Consider the following 21,832-nt stretch of genomic DNA (forward strand, 5'->3'; position numbering starts at 1 on the left):
GTGTTTATACGTGCAAGCAGTAGCTATAAATCACTAGTATAGTCAGTCGCAGAAATTAATTTCCCCTTCCCCGAATGAATACGCATCTGTCTGTCTGCAGTGTAATTATTTAGTCTTAATTATATCACGGGGAACCTCCAATTCTGAAGAATAGGAAGTCATAAAAGTTCTGTTGAAACCTGCAGCTCCTGTTATCATTGTTATATCATAAAGTCTGTGTATTTGTATCAGTTATGACTCATAGGAGGTTTACGGTGCGGTTTATCTTCCAGCTGATCTTCATATTGTTCTATATTTAGAGAGCTGGATTGATGATAGCCAAATAACAGGCTGACTGATAAGTGAAACTGTATCTGTGTTTGTCTGTATGGCTCATTTAGAAGTGTGTGTGTGTGTGTGTGCCAGATGTTTTTGGCCGTGTCGAACTCTATGGGCCGTGCAGAAGGAGAGCCGGAGCTGTCTGTGGTTTATAGGTGGAGTAATAAGAGGCTGAAGTTTGTGCCCTATCAGACTCTAGAGACACACAGCGCTCGCGACTGGGAGGCCTTTGAGATTAATAATGAAGCTTTTTTGGCTGTGGCTAACCACCGGACAGGTTGGTGAACTGATGATGGACTGATTCTTGATCATAAATACTGTATTATTGCGATATAGTATTACTATGTGACACAGCTGTTTTCTATTTGAATGTATTTTAAAGTGTTATTTATTCCTGCGGTGGTCAAGGAATAATATTATGCACCATTATTCCAAGTTTTTTTATGCGACACATGATTTTTCAGATATCGATCAATCAAATACACTCAAAAATGACTTTTGTTGCTTGTTCAAACAACTTATTTAAAATGTGCTGAAGCAACACAATTCTTACTTTTTTGGACAACTTATTTGTTTTATGTTTAATTCACATAAATTTGTAAAGTTAAACGTAATAACAGGCTCATTGTGGATAATTATCCTCGTCTACATTTTTGGAGAAAGCAAAATACCTCCCAGGAGGTATGTTTTTTGCAGTTTTTGTTTTCATGAATCCACCAGAGGCCGCTGTTTAGGCTTTTTCAGATCTCAAATTTCTCTCACGAGTGCCACTTACACCTGCTCTTCTCGAGTAAATCTACCAGAGGCCGCTGTCGACTGACTGAATGACCAACACCTCCATCTATCCCCTTCCCTAAACCCAACCGATAGTCTTTTCAAAAGCACCGATTGACCCAATCACCCCATCCCAAACCCAACCGACAGTGTTTTCAAAAGCAATCCAGAAAAAAAAGCCCTCGCAGCCACGTTTTTAGATCTTACCATGTTTGGATGGGGGGGGAAGATGGACGGATGGTTGCAATCGCAAAGTGAAGACCGGGGCGATTGAGCAAGAGGGGCACCTCAGCCAATGAGGGCAAAGGGGCAGTGGCTCTAGCCACCGGGCCACCCCCCTGTGCATGGCCCTGCTCACCCTGTTAACTTAATCAATCTGGGTTGAGACAACATAAAAGATTATGTGGAACCCAGCATTTTTTACAGTGTATGATATATAATAGATATATAAATATAATCAGTATCAAATATGCTGATTTGCTTCTCAACTATCATTGGTGCCTTATTATAATGGTTTTTATATTCAAAATGTTTTTATTTTTTTGGAAATCCTAAACAAATATTCTTTAGAATGAATAGAGACTTTTGAATAGAAACTGATTTATGTTGTTCAAGAACAGAATATTTTTTTAAATATGTGACCAGTGCTACATTTATGAGAACCAACAATATGTACCCTGTACTAAACTAAAACCCAGTCTTCCTGCAGTTTTTGCTTTTTATAAATCCACTAGAGAGCGCTGTGTATATTTTTGACAATCTCAAATGCGTTACTTTGTGAGCACAAAAGACTTTCAAAAACAAAAACTGTAGTGAATTTATCCATGATTACTATTAAATGCCAGAGTAGTTCATGCTCACCATCATTTCAGGCTAGCCCCATATTACTACATTTCATCTGTGGAAGACAAAATAAGAGATTTGAAGAATGGTTTACATGCAATAAAAAGCTTCCTCAAACATCAGAAAGTCCATAGCTGTGTGTCAATTCAGGATTATTTTTTTTAACCTCACATCTACAATACTTTCAGCACACAACATGCATCAGTGTGTTTTTAAATTTATCTTTGGAAGGCTCTACAAACAAATTTGCCATATATTCTATCATAACTGTGCAAAAATGTAGTATATTGATAAAAAAATCCTAATTTACTGACCACATTTTAACAAAACAGGTACTTCAGCAATTGCACCTTACACTCAAAAAATGACATTCACTGTTTGTTCAAACTACTTACTTAAAATGAGGTGAAACAACATAATTTGTCAGTTTTTTTGGTTGACAACTTAATTGTTTTATGTTCAATCCACTTAAATTAGTAAAAACTAAATGAGTTAACTTAATTCCTTCATGTTGTCCCAACAAAAATCGACTGTGTGGAACCCAGCGTTTTTTACAGTGTACACATTTTCTCACCTCCAAGTTTTCCTCTTGCAATATGACTTATAAAATACATACATACTCATAAAATACATCCCAGACTCATTGGAAATATGTGCCTCAACCTACATTTTTTTGTGCAACATAAACTACCTTGCTCCGGGTATGTTTTAGATGACAGAAAAGGGGGTGCAGTATAGATATTTGCAAATCTGAAATAATTCACTTACACTGTAAAAAAATGCAAGGTTCCACACAATTCATTTATGTTGTGCCAACACAAATCGATTAAGTTAACTAAACGCTTTTAACAAATTTATGTGGATTGAACATAAAAAATTAAGTTGTCCCAATACAATTGATTGAATTGTGTTGTTTCAGCTTATTTTAAATAAGTAGTTCAAACAAGCAAAATATATATATTTATTTGAGTGTAGATTACATTTTGTTTTAGGTTTGAGATACACGTCCTCCTTGTTTATGTCTAAATGTAAGAGAAAAGTGCACTGCAATCACATAGTTTTACCTTGATATTATATTGCTTTTATTTCTATTGTGGAACTGCACTTGAACTGAACTAGACAACACAATATAAAGTGAGCTGCTGAGCAAACTGACCACATCAGAAAAGTTGTCCATATGGAAATAAAGGTGTCAAAAGTCCTCCTATTCTTCAATAATATGTCCCTGTAAATATCATTAGTGTGAAAAGGGACAACAAAAGTTGTTGTCGTCATACTGCCCTGTAGCATTGATTTTACCTAGAAAAGTCATTTGTTGTAGTAAATTTTTGCTAATGTAAACTGAAGCACGTATTTCCAGTAAGCCTGTGTTGCATAAATATGACCTTTTCAACATGAACCAGGAGTTTTGGGAGGCGACTGTGATGAGCAGCAGAAATGTTTGTTCTACTAGACTTTTTATGGTGTTATAAAACCGATGTCAAAACAAAACAGGGTTCACGACCTGACTGAATATGTTCTGCCTAGGTCTATTTAATAAAAAATATAAACAGTATAAGCAAAATCTTTAAAACTGTACTGTAGTGAGTTCTAAGTCATACTTAAAAGTGTTTTTATTTTATATTGTTTTTTAAATTAATTGAAGTTGACATTTGAAAGGGCTTTGAATTGGGAAAGCCTTCATTGGGAAACAGATTATTACAAAATAGATGTGGTATGTAAGGTTTGCTTGAATATATATATATATATATATATATATATATATATATATATATATATATATATATATATATATATATATATATATATATATATATATATATATATATATATATATATATATATATATAAACTGATAAATGTGGAGCCACTGGTGTAGTTTAGTAGATGGTATCAATGTTAAATACAAGAAATTAAAAATAGTGCTGATATGGCAAGCTGTTTTAATATTTTTTAAAGATACAGAGTACTTTGTATTTTATTAGTATATTTACCATTTAGTAGTACTTATTCAGTTATTAGTGCTTTTTCTTTAGCTACTGACACTTTGAAAAAATACTAGTACTTATTCATTAGAAACTAGTTCATAATACGAAGACACTAGTACTTATTTGTTAAATAGTAATACAAATTAGATATTCGTTAGATACATTTTCTCATTTCAGTAGTGAGGTATTTATTAGATAACAGGTTCTTATTTAATAGACAGTAATATTATCTGAAATTATTACTTGTTACAGGTCTGATCTTGTCCCAACTAGTTTTATCTTACTAGTCACTAGTCAGAATGGCCACAATAAAGGACAATTCAAAGATTTTACTAACAAAAATTAAAAAGTGTAACTCATTGAATTAGTGCTAATATAAGAAACGACTAGTATCTATTAAATAGGAACTAAATATATATATATATATATATATATATATATATATATATATATATATATATATATATATATATATATATATATATATATATATATATATATATATATATATATATATATATATACAAACACACAAGTTTATTTGTAAAAATAAAGCCACAATTGGATACTTAAAAATTAATATCTGGTTTCTCACTGACAGATCAGATCCACTTTAAGTCAACGTCAACAATACAGATTTGTTACTAGTGACAATAGAACTATTACTATTGAAATAGTAACTAGTATCTAATGAGGAAAAAATACTAGTATAGTAATTAACAATAACGTAATAATGAATATCTAATGAATAATTACTGTTGTTTGCTACTATTATTAGGTACTAGTATCTTATGAATGAGAACAAGTATTAAATGGATAAGCACTAGTAGGTTTTTTGCAACCCAGGCTCATTGGGAATATGTGCCCAGGGCTACATATGTGAGAACTGAGAAATATGTGCCCTGGGTTATATATGGCTGCATTTTGTGTATAAAAACGAATGCTATGGGCGCTATGACACTGTTAACAACTTGTTCCTTTTCACGCTATAAAAACAAACGGCGTACACAGTGACCTCTAGTGGATTTGTGAAAACAAAAACTGCCAGCATACAGTTGAAGTCAGAATAATTAGCCCCCATTTGATTTTTTTTTTCATTTTTAAATATTTACCAAATGATGTTTGACAAAGCAAGGAAATTTTTATAGTATGTCTGATAATATTTTTTCTTCTGGAGAAAGTCTTTTTTGCTTTATTTCGGCTTGAATAAAAGCAGTTTTAAATTTTTTAAAAACCATTTTATGGTCAAAATTATTAGTCCCTTTAAGCTATATTTTTTCGATAGTCTACAGAACAAACCATTGTCATGCAATAACTTGCCTAATTACCCTAACCTGCCTAGTTAACCTAATTAACCTAGTTAAGCCTTTAAATGTCACTTTAAGCTGTGTAGAAGTTTCTAGAAAAATATCTAGTAAATATTGTTTACTGTCATCATGTCAAAGATAAAAGAAATCAGTTATTAGAAATGAGTTATTAAAACTATTATGCTTAGAAATGTGTTGAAAAAAAATCTCTCCGTTAAACAGAAATTGGGGGAAAAAATAAACGGGGATAATAATTCAGGGGGGCTAATAATTATGATTTTAACTGTATGTAGCCATGGCATATATTTTGCGGTTCTCAAATGTGTAACCCAGGAAACGTATCTCCAAAGAGCATGGATTGGGGTTTTTTTAGATAAAATTTTAAAACAGCTCATCATATACAGTGACACTTTTTTATTTCCATGTGTACTAAAGCTATATATGAAAAGAAATGCACTGTGGGTATTTCAGTCTTTAGACTTTTGACCTCAAGACTCGATTACATTACATTCCTCTCTTCCCTTTTAGAGAATGGTAATCACAACATTGACAGTGTTGTTTATAAGTGGAACCCAGGAACCAAGATGTTTGAGGTGAACCAGACCATCTTGACATCAGGAGCTTATGACTGGGAATTTTTCACTGTAGGGCCCTATCACTTCCTAGCAGTGGCCAATGCTTTTGATGGCACCTCCACCCAAACAGATTCATCCATCTATATCTGGCTTGGTGGAGCCTTTCAAGTCTTTCAGACTATAAGGGTAAGTTTAGAAACCATATATTTTTTTAATGGGTGTAAAGACTAAAGGGCTTGATAAGACTGCAGTGCTTTATTCTGTGAAACCAACCGACTGGATGTACAATATCCTGCTTATTTCATGCCTACTTGTCACAATATCAAACTGTTAGACACAAAACATAGATTTAAGCAGTAATAATTTTCAAACCGTTTAATTAAACGTATAGTTTGCTGAAAGAAAAATGTCTTGACATATAGTTGGATGCATACTACATTAACCAACTTATTAATATTATCATTTAGTCGCAAGATGGCACCAAACATTCAAGGACAGCAAAGCGACAGAAAAGCACATTTATATTGTAACGTACAAGAACGCACAATGAAGGTGGAGTTCCAAATTCAGCTTTATTATGAAACAGGATGGATAGACAGGCAGGGGTTAAAACAGGAGCAAACAACAATTTCAAGCAAACAATCAAAAACTAGAGATGGCTGACATGAAACCGACATTTTAACACAGTGTCAAGATCCTGACCTGCAGATGTTTCGAAACACTGCTTTGAAACGTTTTGAAACACCCAGGTCAGCTGAATAAAATGATTCAAAGTATTGGTCATTTCACAAGTATTCCTAGGTCTGGTAAATCTGCATTGGATTGACAAGATCAGATACAAAACCACTATCTCATTAAGCCTCTAAACGCTCCACTAATCACTTTATATCTTTACAATACAACGTGGGGAATAATTCCTCAATTTGCGTAACTGTTTCTTTGTTAAAGTTGTTTCAAGGAAATACCTAAAAAGGACCACAAAGCGTCACTGTAGAGTTTGGTTTTAAAACATTACGAAGCCTAGACATATTTTCTTAGACTGTTTCAATGTTTCATAAAGCCTCGCTCTGCCCACCATTGTTAAAAACAGGAAACAGTCTGAGAACAAAAACAAAGACAAGGCAGTGGACATGGAAAAATGCTCAGAATGCACTTAACATTAACAAGACAAGGCAATGACTGAGGTGTTTTTATGTGTGCGAAGATTGGCTGCAGTGCTGTGCAATCAGAGTCTAGTTAATGGGAATCAGGTGTGAGGTGCAAAGAATTGTGGTACTTGTGGTCCTGGTGAGTGGCTGATGTGAGATGTAGAGGAAAGGAAAGGAAAAAGGAAAGTCAAGGCCAAATATAATGACCCATTCTCTGATTTTGTGCTCTGCATTTAACCCATCCAAGTGCACAAACCACACACACACAAACACACACACACACTATGAACACCCTGAGCAGCCATTGCTGGGGAGCAGTTGGGGGATCGATAAAAGAAATGCTCTCTTCTGTTAGGTTAACTTTGATATTTTAGGAAAATTCTAGTTTGTTCTTTTGTTTTGATCTTCTCTGTATTGCCGGTTTATTTTTAATGTTGTGCATTAAGGAATATATTACAGGTAACTAAATTGGGAAATCATGACACATGTGAAAAAAAGGTGAATGAAGAACTCATGTTGGTGTTTCCCAGTTACAGCATGTTATTTTACATTTAGCTGACACCTGTTCTCACAAAAAAATCACCTCAAGGCATCTATACTGTAGTATTGCTGGAGTGGTTAAGTATAGGGTAAAGCCAAGCTTTAACTGTCGTAAAACACCCTGAACTGGTACTCAAGAGATTTATGGCTTTCATCTTCATTCATCACAGCCAATTGACTTTACTTAACGTATAATATTTTTGTTAACTTTTATAGTTAATCAAAGGGAAAAAATCATGTCTTTTATTTTAAACATAGAAAATAATGTCTGTTCATGTGTTACATTACATTTAAAGTATATACTAGTATTTTATTACACTTAACGGAAAAGGAATAGCTGATTTTTGAAACTTTCTTTACTATTACTGCTTACTTTTTTTCTCTACCCTCTTTGAAAAATAAATCGAAGAATTATATAAAATTTGTGTGTATGTTAATTAAGTTGGAGCCTTATAATACAAATGACATTCACTTTTTTTGGACAAAACTAGCAGCTTGGAAATGTAATTTTGTGTTGAGGACATAAATTTGGCGGTGATTATGACAGAATATCTTTAGCGTAACCTCTAAAAGTTTGGTTGAATTAAATGCTTTACTGTATGTATATGTGTGTATATCCTGAATAAAATATGCAAATTAGGCAAAATTAGGGATAGGAAAAAAGTACTAGATGCTTTTACTTAAATCTTTAAAAGCATTAAACTATCTATGTAATATATTGCCTTTTAAAATATATTGCCTCTAAATCACTGATCCAAAGTCTGTCAACAGGCTTAACAAGGCAGCCTCGCCTCTTGTGAAGTTGTCAGCTGTTTCAGATGGGAATTCCCCAGTGTGCAGATGTGTTTTACTGGGGGGAAAAAGAACAAGAAGAGTTTTTTTTGTTAATATCAAGCGTTTAGATGATGTTGCACTATAATTAAATGCAACATCTAACATCTAATCAAAGTCATATTTCACAGTGATGCGATATGACTCTCAGGTAGTTATTGATGCGGTCAGTGTCAATTCAGCAGGACTGCGTTTCCCAAAAATTTCCTATAGCCTAGCATGGAAACAATTCGTTCAATTGAATTGAATTCAAGTTTATTTGTATAGTACTTTTTACAATAATTATTGTTTCAAAGCAACTTTACAAAAGATCCACATTATTGCATTACCATCTAATTAAGTTATAAATTACAATCAAATATAGGTTATTATATAGAAACATAGTTAACCTGCAGTTTTGTAGTATATAGGGGATGCCTACGCATACATATTTAATGAAGTGTATTTGTGTATTAAGTGTATGTGTTATCCTCCGAGTCCTCGATACTTGGCATCATCACAGGTCTTGGATCCCATCAATGGGGCTGCACACTCTCTGCAGCCCTCGGGATGGGTATCTCCAAGTGGAAATAGAGAACAAAGAAAATAATTAGCGTAGCTTTTGTTCATAATGTATTGGAACAAGAGATATTAAATGTCAATTCGAAAATGAAGTGCTAAAAATGAAAATAGTAGTTCTATAAACAAACATAGAAATAAACATATTGAAACATAGTATTTCTAACAAAATGCCTGGCATATTAAGACAAGAAGAGTGGGTCCTACAGGTGGTTTGTCAAGCCTACTCACCTACAAGGAGCACGCTCATGCATCATACATTTATGTAATGCATTTTGTGTATGCTTTACTGAAAAGATAGGTCTTTAATCTTGTTTTGAACTGAGAGAGTGTGTCTGTGCTTTGGACATTATCAGGAAGGCTATTCCAGAGTTCAGGAGCCATATATTAGAAGGCTCAACCTCCTTTAGTGGACTTTGCTATTCTGGGTACTACCAGAAGCCCTGAGTTTTGAGATCTTAAAGAGCGGGTTAGATTGTAGCGAGATAGAAGGTTGGTTAGATAAAGAGGAGCTAGATTGTTTAAAGCTTTATAGGTAAGAAGCAATATTTTATAATCAATACAGAACTTAACAGGCGGCAAGTATAAGGAAGATAAAATGATGGGTGATTTGGTCATATTTTCTTGACCTGGTAAGTACTCTGCAGCTGTCTTTTGCACAATTCGAAGTTTATTAATAGAGGATGCTGGGCAACCGGCGAACAGAGCATTACAGTAATCCAGCCTAGAAGTCATAAAAGCATGAATTAGCTTTTCTGCATCTGAGATTAGGGCTGTACCATATGACGACATATAATGTACAGACAAAATTAACAGTCTATAATTTCATAATATGCTCTGTAGCTTATTTCAAGGTGTCAAAAATACATTGTTTATGGTAATACTTTTTCACAATTTATATGAGAGCAATATTACACGCCATTACGGGGATGCAAACAGAAACGTGAATAACAGAATATGTATATAAACTATAAATTGATTGAGTTTACAGAAAAGTACTATCATAATATCATTATCAGGATTTGAGATAAGTTATATCATAAAATTGGATTTTTGTCATGTTGACCAGCCCTAGAAACAAATACATTCATTTTTAAGGTTACATTCTTCTTGATAGCACACACCTTTTTTTAAACATATTTAAGGGACAACAATAAAAACCATGGTAGAATAAGTGCTTTAGAAAACCACACCAATAAATCTATTTTCAATGTATGTCTGTTAATTTCAGACATTCGGAGCTACAGACTGGGAAATGTTTCAGATCGGAAACCGAGTTTTCCTAGCAGTTGCCAATGGTCATATGCTGTGTGAGAAAGGACCGAGCCTCTACACCATCAACTCAACTATATATGAGCTTGATATGACAACTAAGATGTTCCTCAAGTTCCAAGACATTGTAACATACAGGTAAAGCCTGAATCAAATGTGCTTTTGGGATTGAGAGAAGATCATAATTCACATGCTTTGACTTGATTTCCTCTGGTTTGGCAGTGCGGTGGACTGGGAATTCTTTACGGTTGGAGACGAACATTTCTTAGTCGTAGCCAACTCGTATGATGGATCGTCCTACTCTTTGAACAGTGTTATATACAGGTAATTACTGAAGAATTATGTTACGATTTCATTTGAAATGATTATGCTGCATTGCCTACAACGATTAGCCAAAACATTACAGTATATTTGGACACATTTTATTTTATTTATTCTACCTCAATTGTTTCTAAATGAGTTTGTTTCTTCTGTTGAGCACTAAATAAGATATTTTGAAGAAAGCTGAAAACCTGTAACCATTGACTTCCATAGTAGGAAAAACAAATATGGAAGTAAATGGTTACAGGTTTCTAGCTTTCTACTAAATAAGATATTTTGAAGAAAGCTGAAAACCTGTTACTATTGACTTCCATAGTAGAAAAAACAAATATGGAAGTCAATGGTTACATGTTTTTTAACATTCTACTAAATAAGATATTTTGAAGAAAGCTGAAAACCAGTTACTATTGACTTCCATAGTAGGAAAAACGATTATGGAAGACAATGGTTACAGGTTTTTTAACATTCTACTAAATAAGATATTTTGAAGAAAGCTGAAAACCTGTAACTATTGACTTCCATAGCAGGAAAAACAAACCTGGAAGTTAATGGTTACAGGTTTCTAGCTTTCTACTAAATAAGATATTTTAAAGAAAGCTGAAAATCTGTTACCATTGACTTCCATAGTAGGAAAAGCAAATATGGAAGTCAATGGTTACAGGTTTTTTAACATTCTACTAATTAAGATATTTTGAAGAAAGCTGAAAACCTGTTACCATTGACTTCAATAGTAGGAAAAACAAATATGGAAGTCAATGGTTACATGTTTTTTAACATTCTACTAAATAAGATATTTTGAAGAAAGCTGAAAACCTGTAACCATTGACTTCCATAGTAGGAAAAACAAACCTGGAAGTTAATGGTTACAGGTTTCTAGCTTTCTACTAAATAAGATATTCTGAAGAAAGCAGAAAACCTGTTACCATTGACTTCCATAGTAGGAAAAACAAACCTGGAAGTTAATGGTTACAGGTTTCTAGCTTTCTACTAAATAAGATATTTTAAAGAAAGCTGAAAACCTGTTACCATTGACTTCCATAGTAGGAAAAGCAAATATGGAAGTCAATGGTTACAGGTTTTTTAACATTGTACTAATTAAGATATTTTGAAGAAAGCTGAAAACCTGTTACCATTGACTTCCATAGTAGGAAAAGCAAATATGGAAGACAATGGTTACAGGTTTTTTTAACATTCTACTAAATAAGATATTTTGAAAAAAGTTGAAACCTGTAACCACTGACTTCCTTAGTAGGAAAAACAAATATGGAAGTCAATGGTTACAGGTTTCTAGCTTTCTACTAAATAAGATATTTTGAAGAAAGCTGAAAATCTGTTACTATTGACTTCCATAGTAGGAAAAACAAATATGGAAGTCAATGGTTACAGGTTTTTTAACATTCTACTAAATAAGATATTTTGAAGAAAGCTGAAAACCTGTTACCATTGACTTCCATAGTAGGTAAAACAATGTTCATCCATTCATTCATTTTCTTTTCGGCTTAGTTCCTTTATTAATCAGGGGTCGCCACAGTGGAATGAACCGCCAATTTATCCAGCATATGTTTTACACAACAGATACCTTTCCAGCTGCAACCCAACACTGAGAAACACCCATACACTCTTGCATTCACACACATACACTACGGCCAATTTAGTTTATTTAATTCACCTATAGCGCATGTCTTTGGACTGTGCAGCCCTATTATTAATACAGCAGCGTAAACCGTAAAGAATACCACAGAAAGTGAAGATTTTGATTCTTGTTTTGAACTCGCTACAGATGGCAGGGGTATGAGGGTTTTGTCCCTGTTCATCGGTTGCCTACCATCGGATGCAGCGACTGGGAGTTCTTCACCTCCGCGGAGGGTTCTTATCTGATGTACTCCAGCGCCAAAGCTCCTCTTTCCAAAGTCTTCAAGCTCAGGATCCACTGACGACACAAACATTGTTCAGCTTTTGCATATTCATAAGCCACAGAGCTTAACAGAACTGATTCATTTACTCTTGTCTCCTTTGAACCACCGACAATTTGACCAGAAGCTTTTTTAAAGTCAATCAAACCGGCTGAATCTGGAGTTTGATATACTTTCTGAAAACTACCTCAGTCTGCATAAAAAGATTCAATGGAAACTTTAAGTGAATCTCGGTTTCGATAAATAAAAATTTATCGGCAAAATAAGCAACATCTAGGCTCTGTGCATCTTTTATTTACAACGGCACTTTCCATCAATAGAGTACACATGTTTGTGGAGAGCGCCATACAATGTTTATTGATTACAGATTTAACCAAATATGTAAAATAAAGTAATAATGCTATTTATATGTATAATATTTGTATATTACCTCTTGTTCTTTGCACTACAATAAATTGATTTTACAATGTCAATACGTGCTTGTGTTTTACATTAAATTTGTTTATGTTTTGAATGGTGGAGGGACAGATTTGTTTTAGTATGGAAAGTAAATAAAGTATTTTTTACTTCATTACTGCACTTAAAGGGCACCTATTTTACCCCTTTTTCAAGATTTAATGAGTCTTTTGTGTCTTCAGAACGTGTCAGTAAAGTTTCAGCTCAAAACACTCATCAGATTATTCAATATACCTTTTAGAATATTGGAAGTTTCTGCTCTGAACACAATGTAGCTATCTTCGTTGCCTGTGCCTTTAATGCTAGTTCTCCCCGCCTACCATTCCCACGTGCCTGTCAGAGTGTGACTTAATCTCCGCCTAGGCTGCGTCAGATAAACAGCACAGTGACAGACATGAACAAAGCAGATCTCATGTAACGTTTGTCAAAAATACTACAGTAAGAACTTTTCCCAATGATTATTTGATGTATTTGTCGTGGAGATTATTCAAGCCTTTCCATGCACATTCCATTACACACAATGTCGTTACAAAGTTCACGCACACACAGACACACACACACAGTATGCGTGTAACTTTGCACTGTTTTAGCATGGCAAATGTGACTGTAATATCCACGCTGTATGGATATCCATTATGTTAATATACAAAATAAACCTGATTTAACGTCCACAAACCGGGATTGAAGCGTCTTCTTTTATAATTGTACTGACACGCAGCTGTGGTGATGAAGACGGTAAAATTGCTGTACTTCATTACAAACATGCACTGTTTTAAAAACGTTTTAACTCATAAAACTCATTCTTGATTAAGTTTGATGATTGATGATCACAGAGCGCTGAACAGATCTTTTAATCACAGTTGCTTTGTGCACGTCCTGTCTTGTTGATATGATTATATGTGTTACTACGAAGAGATGTTAATACACAGCTGTCGATCAATTAGGTGGGCGGGGAAACCGCACTCCTACATCAAGTTGCGGTCAGCTTCAAAATGGGAGAGATTTGGATCTTATTTTAACGCCAGGAGATTTAAAAAAAGAGACTTACTGTGTTTATATTACCCCAATATGACTGTGGACACACTATACTTACACACAGTTCTGCCAAACAGCTCCCAAAAGATGATTTTCATCATAGGTGCTCTTTAAGAGTTATTTAAAAAAGCTTCACTATATTTCAAAATAAAATATTGTGTTTTTTATTACTGTGTATTTCATAAACAATTCCCCGAAATTATAAAAAATTGTCCCCAGGATATCCTCTGAATTTGAGTGACTACTGCTGATAGCTTGAAATGTAAGGTTTTAATGCCAGATTTTAGGATTTATTATTGTAAATTAATCAAATGCTGGTCATTACAGTTACTGTTTGTGAACTAAATCTTGCCGGAAATTGGACATGTCCATATTAATCTATCACTGTCTGATTAAGTGCAGGTTTTATTTAAACATAAATGTTAAAATGGCACAAAGCAATGTTTATGTATTTCCTCCACTGTTGTAGCACACAACAAATATAAATTATATATCTTGTATATGATATAATTCAGTTAAAGATCCTTCTTTCTAAAATATTAACACATTTTGCATTGTGTCATATTTTTATATTGTATGTTTAATTTTTTTCAGCACACATTTGTGATATATTCTATGCCTAATGGTATATTTTGCAAAATAAACACGAGAAGTTCTATATAAAACAACGTTTTAGGCAACAGCTAAGGTATTACAGTGTGCATGTATTTTTTTTTTTACCACTAGAGGGCGCACATTCTAAAACAACAACAAAGACGTAACTTGATGACGCTGAAGAGCTTGGATTTATGGGAACTGTAGTTTTTAACTCCACCACTTATTAACATGATTTTAACGACTCAGAAATATATAGGTTTTCTTTTACCAAGTAAAGTAAAGATCATGTTCCATGAAAAATATTTGGTAATTTTTCTTCTGTAAATATGTCAAAACTTCATTTTGATTAGTAGCTTAATATGCATAACTAGGTCTACTTAATTTGGACAACTAGGTGTTTTTTTAACCCTCAGATTCCAGATTTTTAAATCTTGGCCAAATATTGTCCTATCCTAATATAAAGCGTCTAATAGCTTTCAGGTGAAATATATTAATTTTCAAAAAAAAAAATTAAGGTCTATGGTAATTTGTGACCAAGTGACCCATTTTTTTCTGGAACAGTTCGATATTTCAGCTCTATTTAATGTCTAGTGTCAACTACTTTTGAAATAAATAAGTAAATATATGGTCTATAGATTATGACTGAACAGTCTGTGATAACCGAATAGATTTATTACGTTAATGTCTAGTCTAGCCAAGAACACCTGTCAGATACGGGAAACTGAAGAGGGCCGTTATAATAACAAACTACAAGTACCACAATGCATAGCGACCTGACGTGTCATCAAGCAAACATGGCTGCGTCCTAAAAACATAAATGATTTTCTACTCAGAGTTCAATTTTCCATGATTTCAATCAAAGAAATAGATTTTTTTTGAATGACTGAGTCGCGTTTATAAACATTGCTTAATATATACGTTGACGGTCTAAAACAACGAAACTAAAACCGCGGCTGTCAACGAAAATAAAGCTGTTGTTTTAAATCTCAATGGTGAAACATGGAAGCACTGCAGTCCCCTCTCAGATATCTGTTTTCCGATTTAAGGACTGAGATTTATTCACGACACCTGTGATTTATTCGGAGGAACTTCACGGCGCTTAAACGGAGCAAAAAAGAGAATCTAGTTCCTCTGTTGTTTTTTACAAAAGCGATGTTTATTCCTGTGAAGTCGTCATATTCCAGAGTGAGCCCATTGATCGTTAATCGAGAGCTGGGGAAGACCAAGATGAGATAGCAAGAGGTGAAACGCTTTCCTTTCGCAGTAATCGAAACTCTGTTCAAACCAGAAAACCAGATTTGCCGATCCTGAGCTTTACGAGACAGCTGCGGTCATGTTTGGAGATCTTTTTGAGGAGGAAGGGGATGGTTTTTCCTCGGCACCTGGATCAGGTGTGAAGGGAAGAGATTGCGAGCCTCCTCCACCGAGAGGGAAAATCAAACTCTGCGGGATCAAGAATCAAGGCGGCACCTGTTACCTCAACTCTCTCATCCAGACGCTACTCTTCACACCCGAGTTCAGGGGTAAAACTCAGTAGATTTTTCATCAGTGTTTAAGAAAGTCGTCTCATTATTACATCCTCTCATTATTTAATCAATTTACTCGTGAAAAATATTGAGGTAAAATATGTTTTATATTCGTTCACTTTGACCAGTAACAATTTATGAAATGCTACTTTGAATAATGGGTAATTTCAAAACAACATTAGCACTATTTAATTGACTGTAAACAATGTTGTACTTTAGTAGTCATTGGCTGCTAATATGATTTCCCTATTTAGAATTTATATATGGAAAGGGAAAGTCCCAATGTGCGAATATAAAACTTAACCTCGATATTTTAATGTGAAAAATGTCCTGTCTTTTCTATTCCAAATAGTTTGCGATGGCGAGTTTGAAACACCAATGCTAGCAAATCAAGTACTTAAGTAAAACTACAATATAACTCAGTAAATAATTACTCCTGTAGAAAATATAAAGTATTTCAAACCAGCAGTAGGAGACACACTGTTTCCTCTCCATATGCACCAGACACCTTTTTTAGTAACCCATACTTACTTACTCCCAGGGCCGTTTTTATCTAAGTTGATATTTAGCTGCACCATGTTGGTGTTTCGTAACATGTATTTTTACGAGGTGGGTCGTTTATCCAACACTCAACCCCCAACCTGGAGGACCAGGACATACACACATACACTACGGACAATTTAGCTTACCCAATTTACCTATAGCGCATGTCTTTGGATTTGTGGGGGAAACCGGAGCACCCCGAAGAAACCCACGTGAACATGCAAACTCCACACAGAAATGCCAACTGACCCAGTTTGGGGTCGAACCAGCGACCTTCTTGCTGTGAGGCAACAGCGCTACCCACTGTGCCACCGTGCTGCCCTTTTTAGTAACCCATACTTCTCAGAAAACATTGTGCAGTTCTGAGTGTGCTTCACACAGGTCAGACGCAGATTTAACAAACCACCTGAAAACATCTCAACTAATTTAGACTTGTCATAGCACTTAAATACTGATGCTCTGATTTGAAGTGCTTATTTTATCCTCACTTGTAAGTGGCTTTGGATAAAAGCATGTGCTAAATTAATAAATATAAAAATATTAAAGTACTAATATTGTACTAGTAATGTAAAAAAAAAATGTAAAAGTCTTACATGCTATTGTTCAGTTTTAGGACAATCAGAGTACAAAATTACTTGCTTTTTAAATGACTAAGTATTGAAATGAAGGAAAAACAAAAACTTGCTGATAAATGATTCATTTGCATAAGAGATCTGTTTATTCTTTGGTGTATTACCAAAAAACCACTCACACACTCATAACCACTACTGAAAATAAATAAGAATTCAAGTTTGCAAGCAGGTGACAATAACAAAGCATACTATGTATCTTAGTACTAAAAAGATGTGTGTAAATGATAGTTGAAAAATATTAACATGCAATTTAAATGCAGATGTCAAACTGGAAAAAAAAATAAGAAAAAAGCAAACTAATTCTCATTTTTGGTAGAAAGTATTGGTATTTTTTTTAAAGAACTACATGTATACTCCATAATACATTAGCACATTTGACTAATTCATACCTTTTTTAAAAGTGTGGCCATATATTAATTAGGATAAAATTGGAATAAAATTTCTTTTGTTATTTTTTTCACTTAATATTGAAGCTTGACAGCCTAAGTAGTAGTAGATGATTTTCTTTAAAAAATTCTATAAATAAAGCCACACAGGTTTGGAAGCAAAAGGGACTGACCATTTTTATTGATGGGTGAAATAGTTTTTAGTGCTGTCTGTAACATAATCATCTCTCACAGAGGAGTTGTTCCATCTCGGCCCGGGTGAATTAGGATGTCTGGCTGACAAACACAAACCGGAGGCAAAGGTGTGTGTATAAATCATATCAACATTTATAAATGGAAGTGTTTAATGGACCAGATGAATTGATTGGACCTATTTTGTGTCATCGCAGGTCCGTGTGATTCCTCTGGAGCTTCAGAGACTGTTTTCCCACCTGTTGCTGGTGGACGAACAAACAGCCTCCACCACAGACCTGACGGACAGTTTTGGCTGGACGAACAATGAGGTACAAGACTTTTATGATCTGTAATTACTTTCCATTTAGCAAATACGTTTCATCTAATAACGACTCATTTCAAAGGCAGCTCTCTGTAGTAATCTGGGGTTAAGCTGCAAAAACGGAATTGACTTGCTCAAGGCAAAGCAGCGGCTGTTGGTTTTCCTGACATGTTTTATTTTGGATTTCACCCCTCATTTTTTCTGCGCAGAGCTCCTTAAAAGTCCAAAACACCCTGGAGTACTTTTTTTGAGATTTTAACAGATTTGTGTGTTGAGCATCAGTTAAGACAGTGTTAACACCTGTCAACTTTAATTGAGGGGAAAACGGGATAATTTTGAGCTTTAGTCAGCTAATTTCATCTGCCGGGTTTAAAATAATTTTTGGAGCGGGATCAAAATCGGTGGTGTAGCGCGAATCTGCTAGTGGAGTGATGAGTGAAGCTGCTGGTTTGCAGCAAGCATTGTTTTAGGGAGAGCTGTACGAGAATTGGAGAATGGCAGACTTTCTTTTATCAGTTTAGTTCGTTACCATTCAGACACATTGCCTATATCCATGACGCTGTGTTTGCCTATTTTTTAAAATCCACCAGATTACCCGCAGGGCTAATGGTTGAAATAGACAGGGCAAGAGAACTGCTACACTGCTATCCAATATGTCTGCATTCAGACCCAGGGATTGAGGAGAGACGTCCTCCTCATTTATAGTGTTTATATAAACACGATTATCTTTATTATGATAGAGCAAACTATGGTTGTGTGTATATGAAATTACAAATGACGAATGTAGCAGGGTATTAAATTACTTACTGTTTATTTCTTTGCATTTAAACTATAAAATCATGGGTCTCACGGTTTGTCTCATTTTGTGAGTCCACTGACAACAGTTGTTCGCTCTCCTCTTTTCCCCCTGCTCTGCCCCACTCTTCCCTCTGCTCGCAGAGCTCCATGCCCATCATGAAGCATTTTTTAAAAAAAATTCTGAGGTAGACTTGAACCAAAAGAAGGGGGTTTCATGGCCCTTTAACACTTATCAAAAATTAATCATGGTTTTTATTTATATAACCACATTTTCACTACAAATTCCATGTTTGAACTATTTTTAAGCTGACTGCAATAACCATGACTAATTTACACAAGGGAAAGTTCTCCCAAGAATAAAAATTCTTATTTGTTACACCCCCCCCCCCTCCCAGAGATGTATAGTAACGAAGTACTATACTACTACTTCCACTTTTACTTAAGTACATATTTTCGATGAGTTTAATACTTTTACTCCGATAGATTTTTTATGAGCTGCATCGTTACTCGTTACTAGAGGTGTCAAACTGGTCGATATCGGTTCAGTAATAGATCATAACGGGTTATTACGTACTGACGTCATTTATCTCCTATGTGCGGTGTCGCAATACTATGGCAAAGGACGGAGGCGCGAGGGCGAGTGAAGGCGGCACAGCACACGAGCCGCTATTTCACTACTACAGAGAAATGTTGTGAGACTCCATCTCTGTCTCTCTCACTTTGGACATTTGACCCGCTGGCCTGTTTGTGAGGTAACTTTATAGATTACCTGTGATAACCGCGTATTATACATACATAGACTGTAACCGCGGCTGTTCTTCCCGCCATCAGTGAACAACGCTTTCATTTCTAAAGCCGATAGCAGCCCTTTCTGTTGAGAAGGTGAAGACAATAACCAATCAAAGGGGTGTAAGACCTCGCCTGTCAGCGTTTAAAAAGCAGGCGGGAGAATATTTACATTAGTTTATTTGCTATAAATGCTCATGCTGTCTTCTGTGCATGAGTTTTGTTTGATACATTCAGAAAGAGTGTTTTCTTTGAGCGGGTCAAATAAGGGTACAGTTCATATATATTACTGCTGTATTAAAGGACACAATTTTATTACAAGTAACCATTTAACTGTCACACCAAGAAAAAAACCAATAGAATTTTTTTATTTATTGCATTTCTTAACTCCTAATGTCGCTAGTTAACACAATCAATACATTTTCTCCCAACAAATCCCATAATTTCTAAAATATCAGCCTCTACCAAATGGTTGAGATGTTGGTTTATGGTAAAAGTACCAGAATGAATAAATATACTATAAAAATATGAAAAATATGAAGTTTAAGACCAATTTAATTAAAACATAATCAAAATGAAACATTTTTGAATACTAAATCATAGCCATAAGCCATAAAATATTTCAGATTTTCATTTAACACAGTAATATACACGTTTTCTTTTTTTTTACAATAAAATCAAAATCAAGTGAATTAGAACGTTCGTTTACAGCGTTTACAACCAGTAATTTGTGCTCCGAAAATGGGTTTCAATAGCGTTTTGAGTGGATTATGGACTGTTTTTGTGACACACAACTTTGAAAGGTGTGTGTTAAAGCTGTTATAATCTGTCAGATCTGTGGTTCAAGCGTGAGAGAAAAACAATATTGTAAGTCATGTTTCTTTTCGTTCTGCTTAATGACGTGCCCCCAAAAAAGAGATTTAAAATAAACAAAACAATATGATGTCTTTTGACTGCATTCATTAATAACTACATTACACAATACTTGTACTTTTACTTTCAGTACTTGAGTAGTAAATTTTGAAATAAACTACTTGCAATACTTAAGTACAAAAAATGTTGAATACTTTAGTACTTCCACTTAAGTATGGTGCTTAAAGAGCACTTTTACTTCTACTCAAGTCACTTTTTGATAGAGTACTTGTACTTTTACTTAAGTCTGGGTCTCTAGTACTTTATACATCTCTGCCCCCCCGCGCAGTCATATGTTGTGAAATGAATAAAATAAATCACTTGTTTTATTAATATTTATTGTAATTAAATTCTTTTGTCAATATTTGCGAGTAAATCCACATTTTTCCTACTAATATTTTACAATATAGTTCACCCAAAAATGAAATTCTTTAATAATTTGCTCACCTTCTGCCCTCCGTTTATCAAATATTGAATTGAAAAATCATATTTCACAGTTTTTGTGAATTGTATTTGTTTATTTCTATTTCAATATTTGTTTGTGTATCATCTCTTAATGAATTATGAAGTTGTCCTTATCATGTAATGTTTTGTGTATATTGACCTTGCCGTGAAGTACAATAAATAATATAATAAATAAGGTGCTGATGTGGCAATAAATAAATAAAAATAATTTTGGGTGAATAAATGTATAATTTTCTTATTTGGTCTTGACCAAACAAACGAAGAGAACTGAACTAGAAGTGTGAACACCTTTACAGGGATATTTCACCCAAAAATGAAAATGTATTACCCAAATCTATTCAGTGTCTGTCTTCTGTTGAACACAAAAAGAAGATATACTGAAAAAACCTTTAACCATTGACTTCCATAGTATTTGTTTTTTATACTATCGAAGTCGATGGTTACAGGTTTCACATATTTTCCAGGTATTTACTTTTTTTGTAATGTTCAATTGAAGAAAGAAACCCATAAAGGGTTTGAAACAAGTAATGGGTGAGTAAATTGTTAAATTTTTGGGTGAACTATCCCTTTAATTTCCGTTAAAATCTTTCTGTGTTCAGGAAATGGGTCAGCAGGATGTGCAGGAGCTGAACCGGATCTTGTTCAGTGCTCTGGAGAGCTCTTTAGTGGGCACTTCGGGCAGCAGCCTCATACACCGGCTGTACCACGGGACGCTTGTCAACCAGATCACATGCAAGGAGTGCAGCTATATTAGTGAGAGACAGGTCAGAACACATTTTGCTTTCAGCTATCCGTTTTTAAACCAATTTAAC

At 34.5% G+C, this 21,832-nt stretch overlaps 2 protein-coding genes across 2 annotated transcripts in view; both read left to right on the forward strand.

The window, feature by feature from the left end:
• The window catches only part of tspeara (thrombospondin-type laminin G domain and EAR repeats a), a 31,738-nt gene extending 18,910 nt beyond the window's left edge, over nucleotides 1-12,828 (forward strand). Inside the window, exons 9-13 of the mRNA XM_056458963.1 lie at nucleotides 406-595; nucleotides 5,759-5,991; nucleotides 10,114-10,292; nucleotides 10,377-10,478; nucleotides 12,256-12,828. Of these exons, the coding sequence (XP_056314938.1) occupies nucleotides 406-595; nucleotides 5,759-5,991; nucleotides 10,114-10,292; nucleotides 10,377-10,478; nucleotides 12,256-12,409 (858 nt within the window). The 3' untranslated portion in view covers nucleotides 12,410-12,828. The remainder of the gene's footprint in view (nucleotides 1-405; nucleotides 596-5,758; nucleotides 5,992-10,113; nucleotides 10,293-10,376; nucleotides 10,479-12,255) is intronic.
• A 2,441-nt stretch (nucleotides 12,829-15,269) lies between these two features.
• usp40 (ubiquitin specific peptidase 40) overlaps nucleotides 15,270-21,832 on the forward strand; it is a 39,799-nt gene continuing 33,236 nt past the window's right edge. The window contains exons 1-4 of the mRNA XM_056459508.1: nucleotides 15,270-15,999; nucleotides 17,798-17,865; nucleotides 17,953-18,066; nucleotides 21,620-21,784. Coding sequence (XP_056315483.1) covers nucleotides 15,810-15,999; nucleotides 17,798-17,865; nucleotides 17,953-18,066; nucleotides 21,620-21,784 — 537 coding nt within the window. The 5' untranslated portion in view covers nucleotides 15,270-15,809. The remainder of the gene's footprint in view (nucleotides 16,000-17,797; nucleotides 17,866-17,952; nucleotides 18,067-21,619; nucleotides 21,785-21,832) is intronic.

This window comes from Danio aesculapii, chromosome 6 (genome assembly GCF_903798145.1).
Source record: "Danio aesculapii chromosome 6, fDanAes4.1, whole genome shotgun sequence".
NCBI lineage: Eukaryota > Metazoa > Chordata > Actinopteri > Cypriniformes > Danionidae > Danio > Danio aesculapii.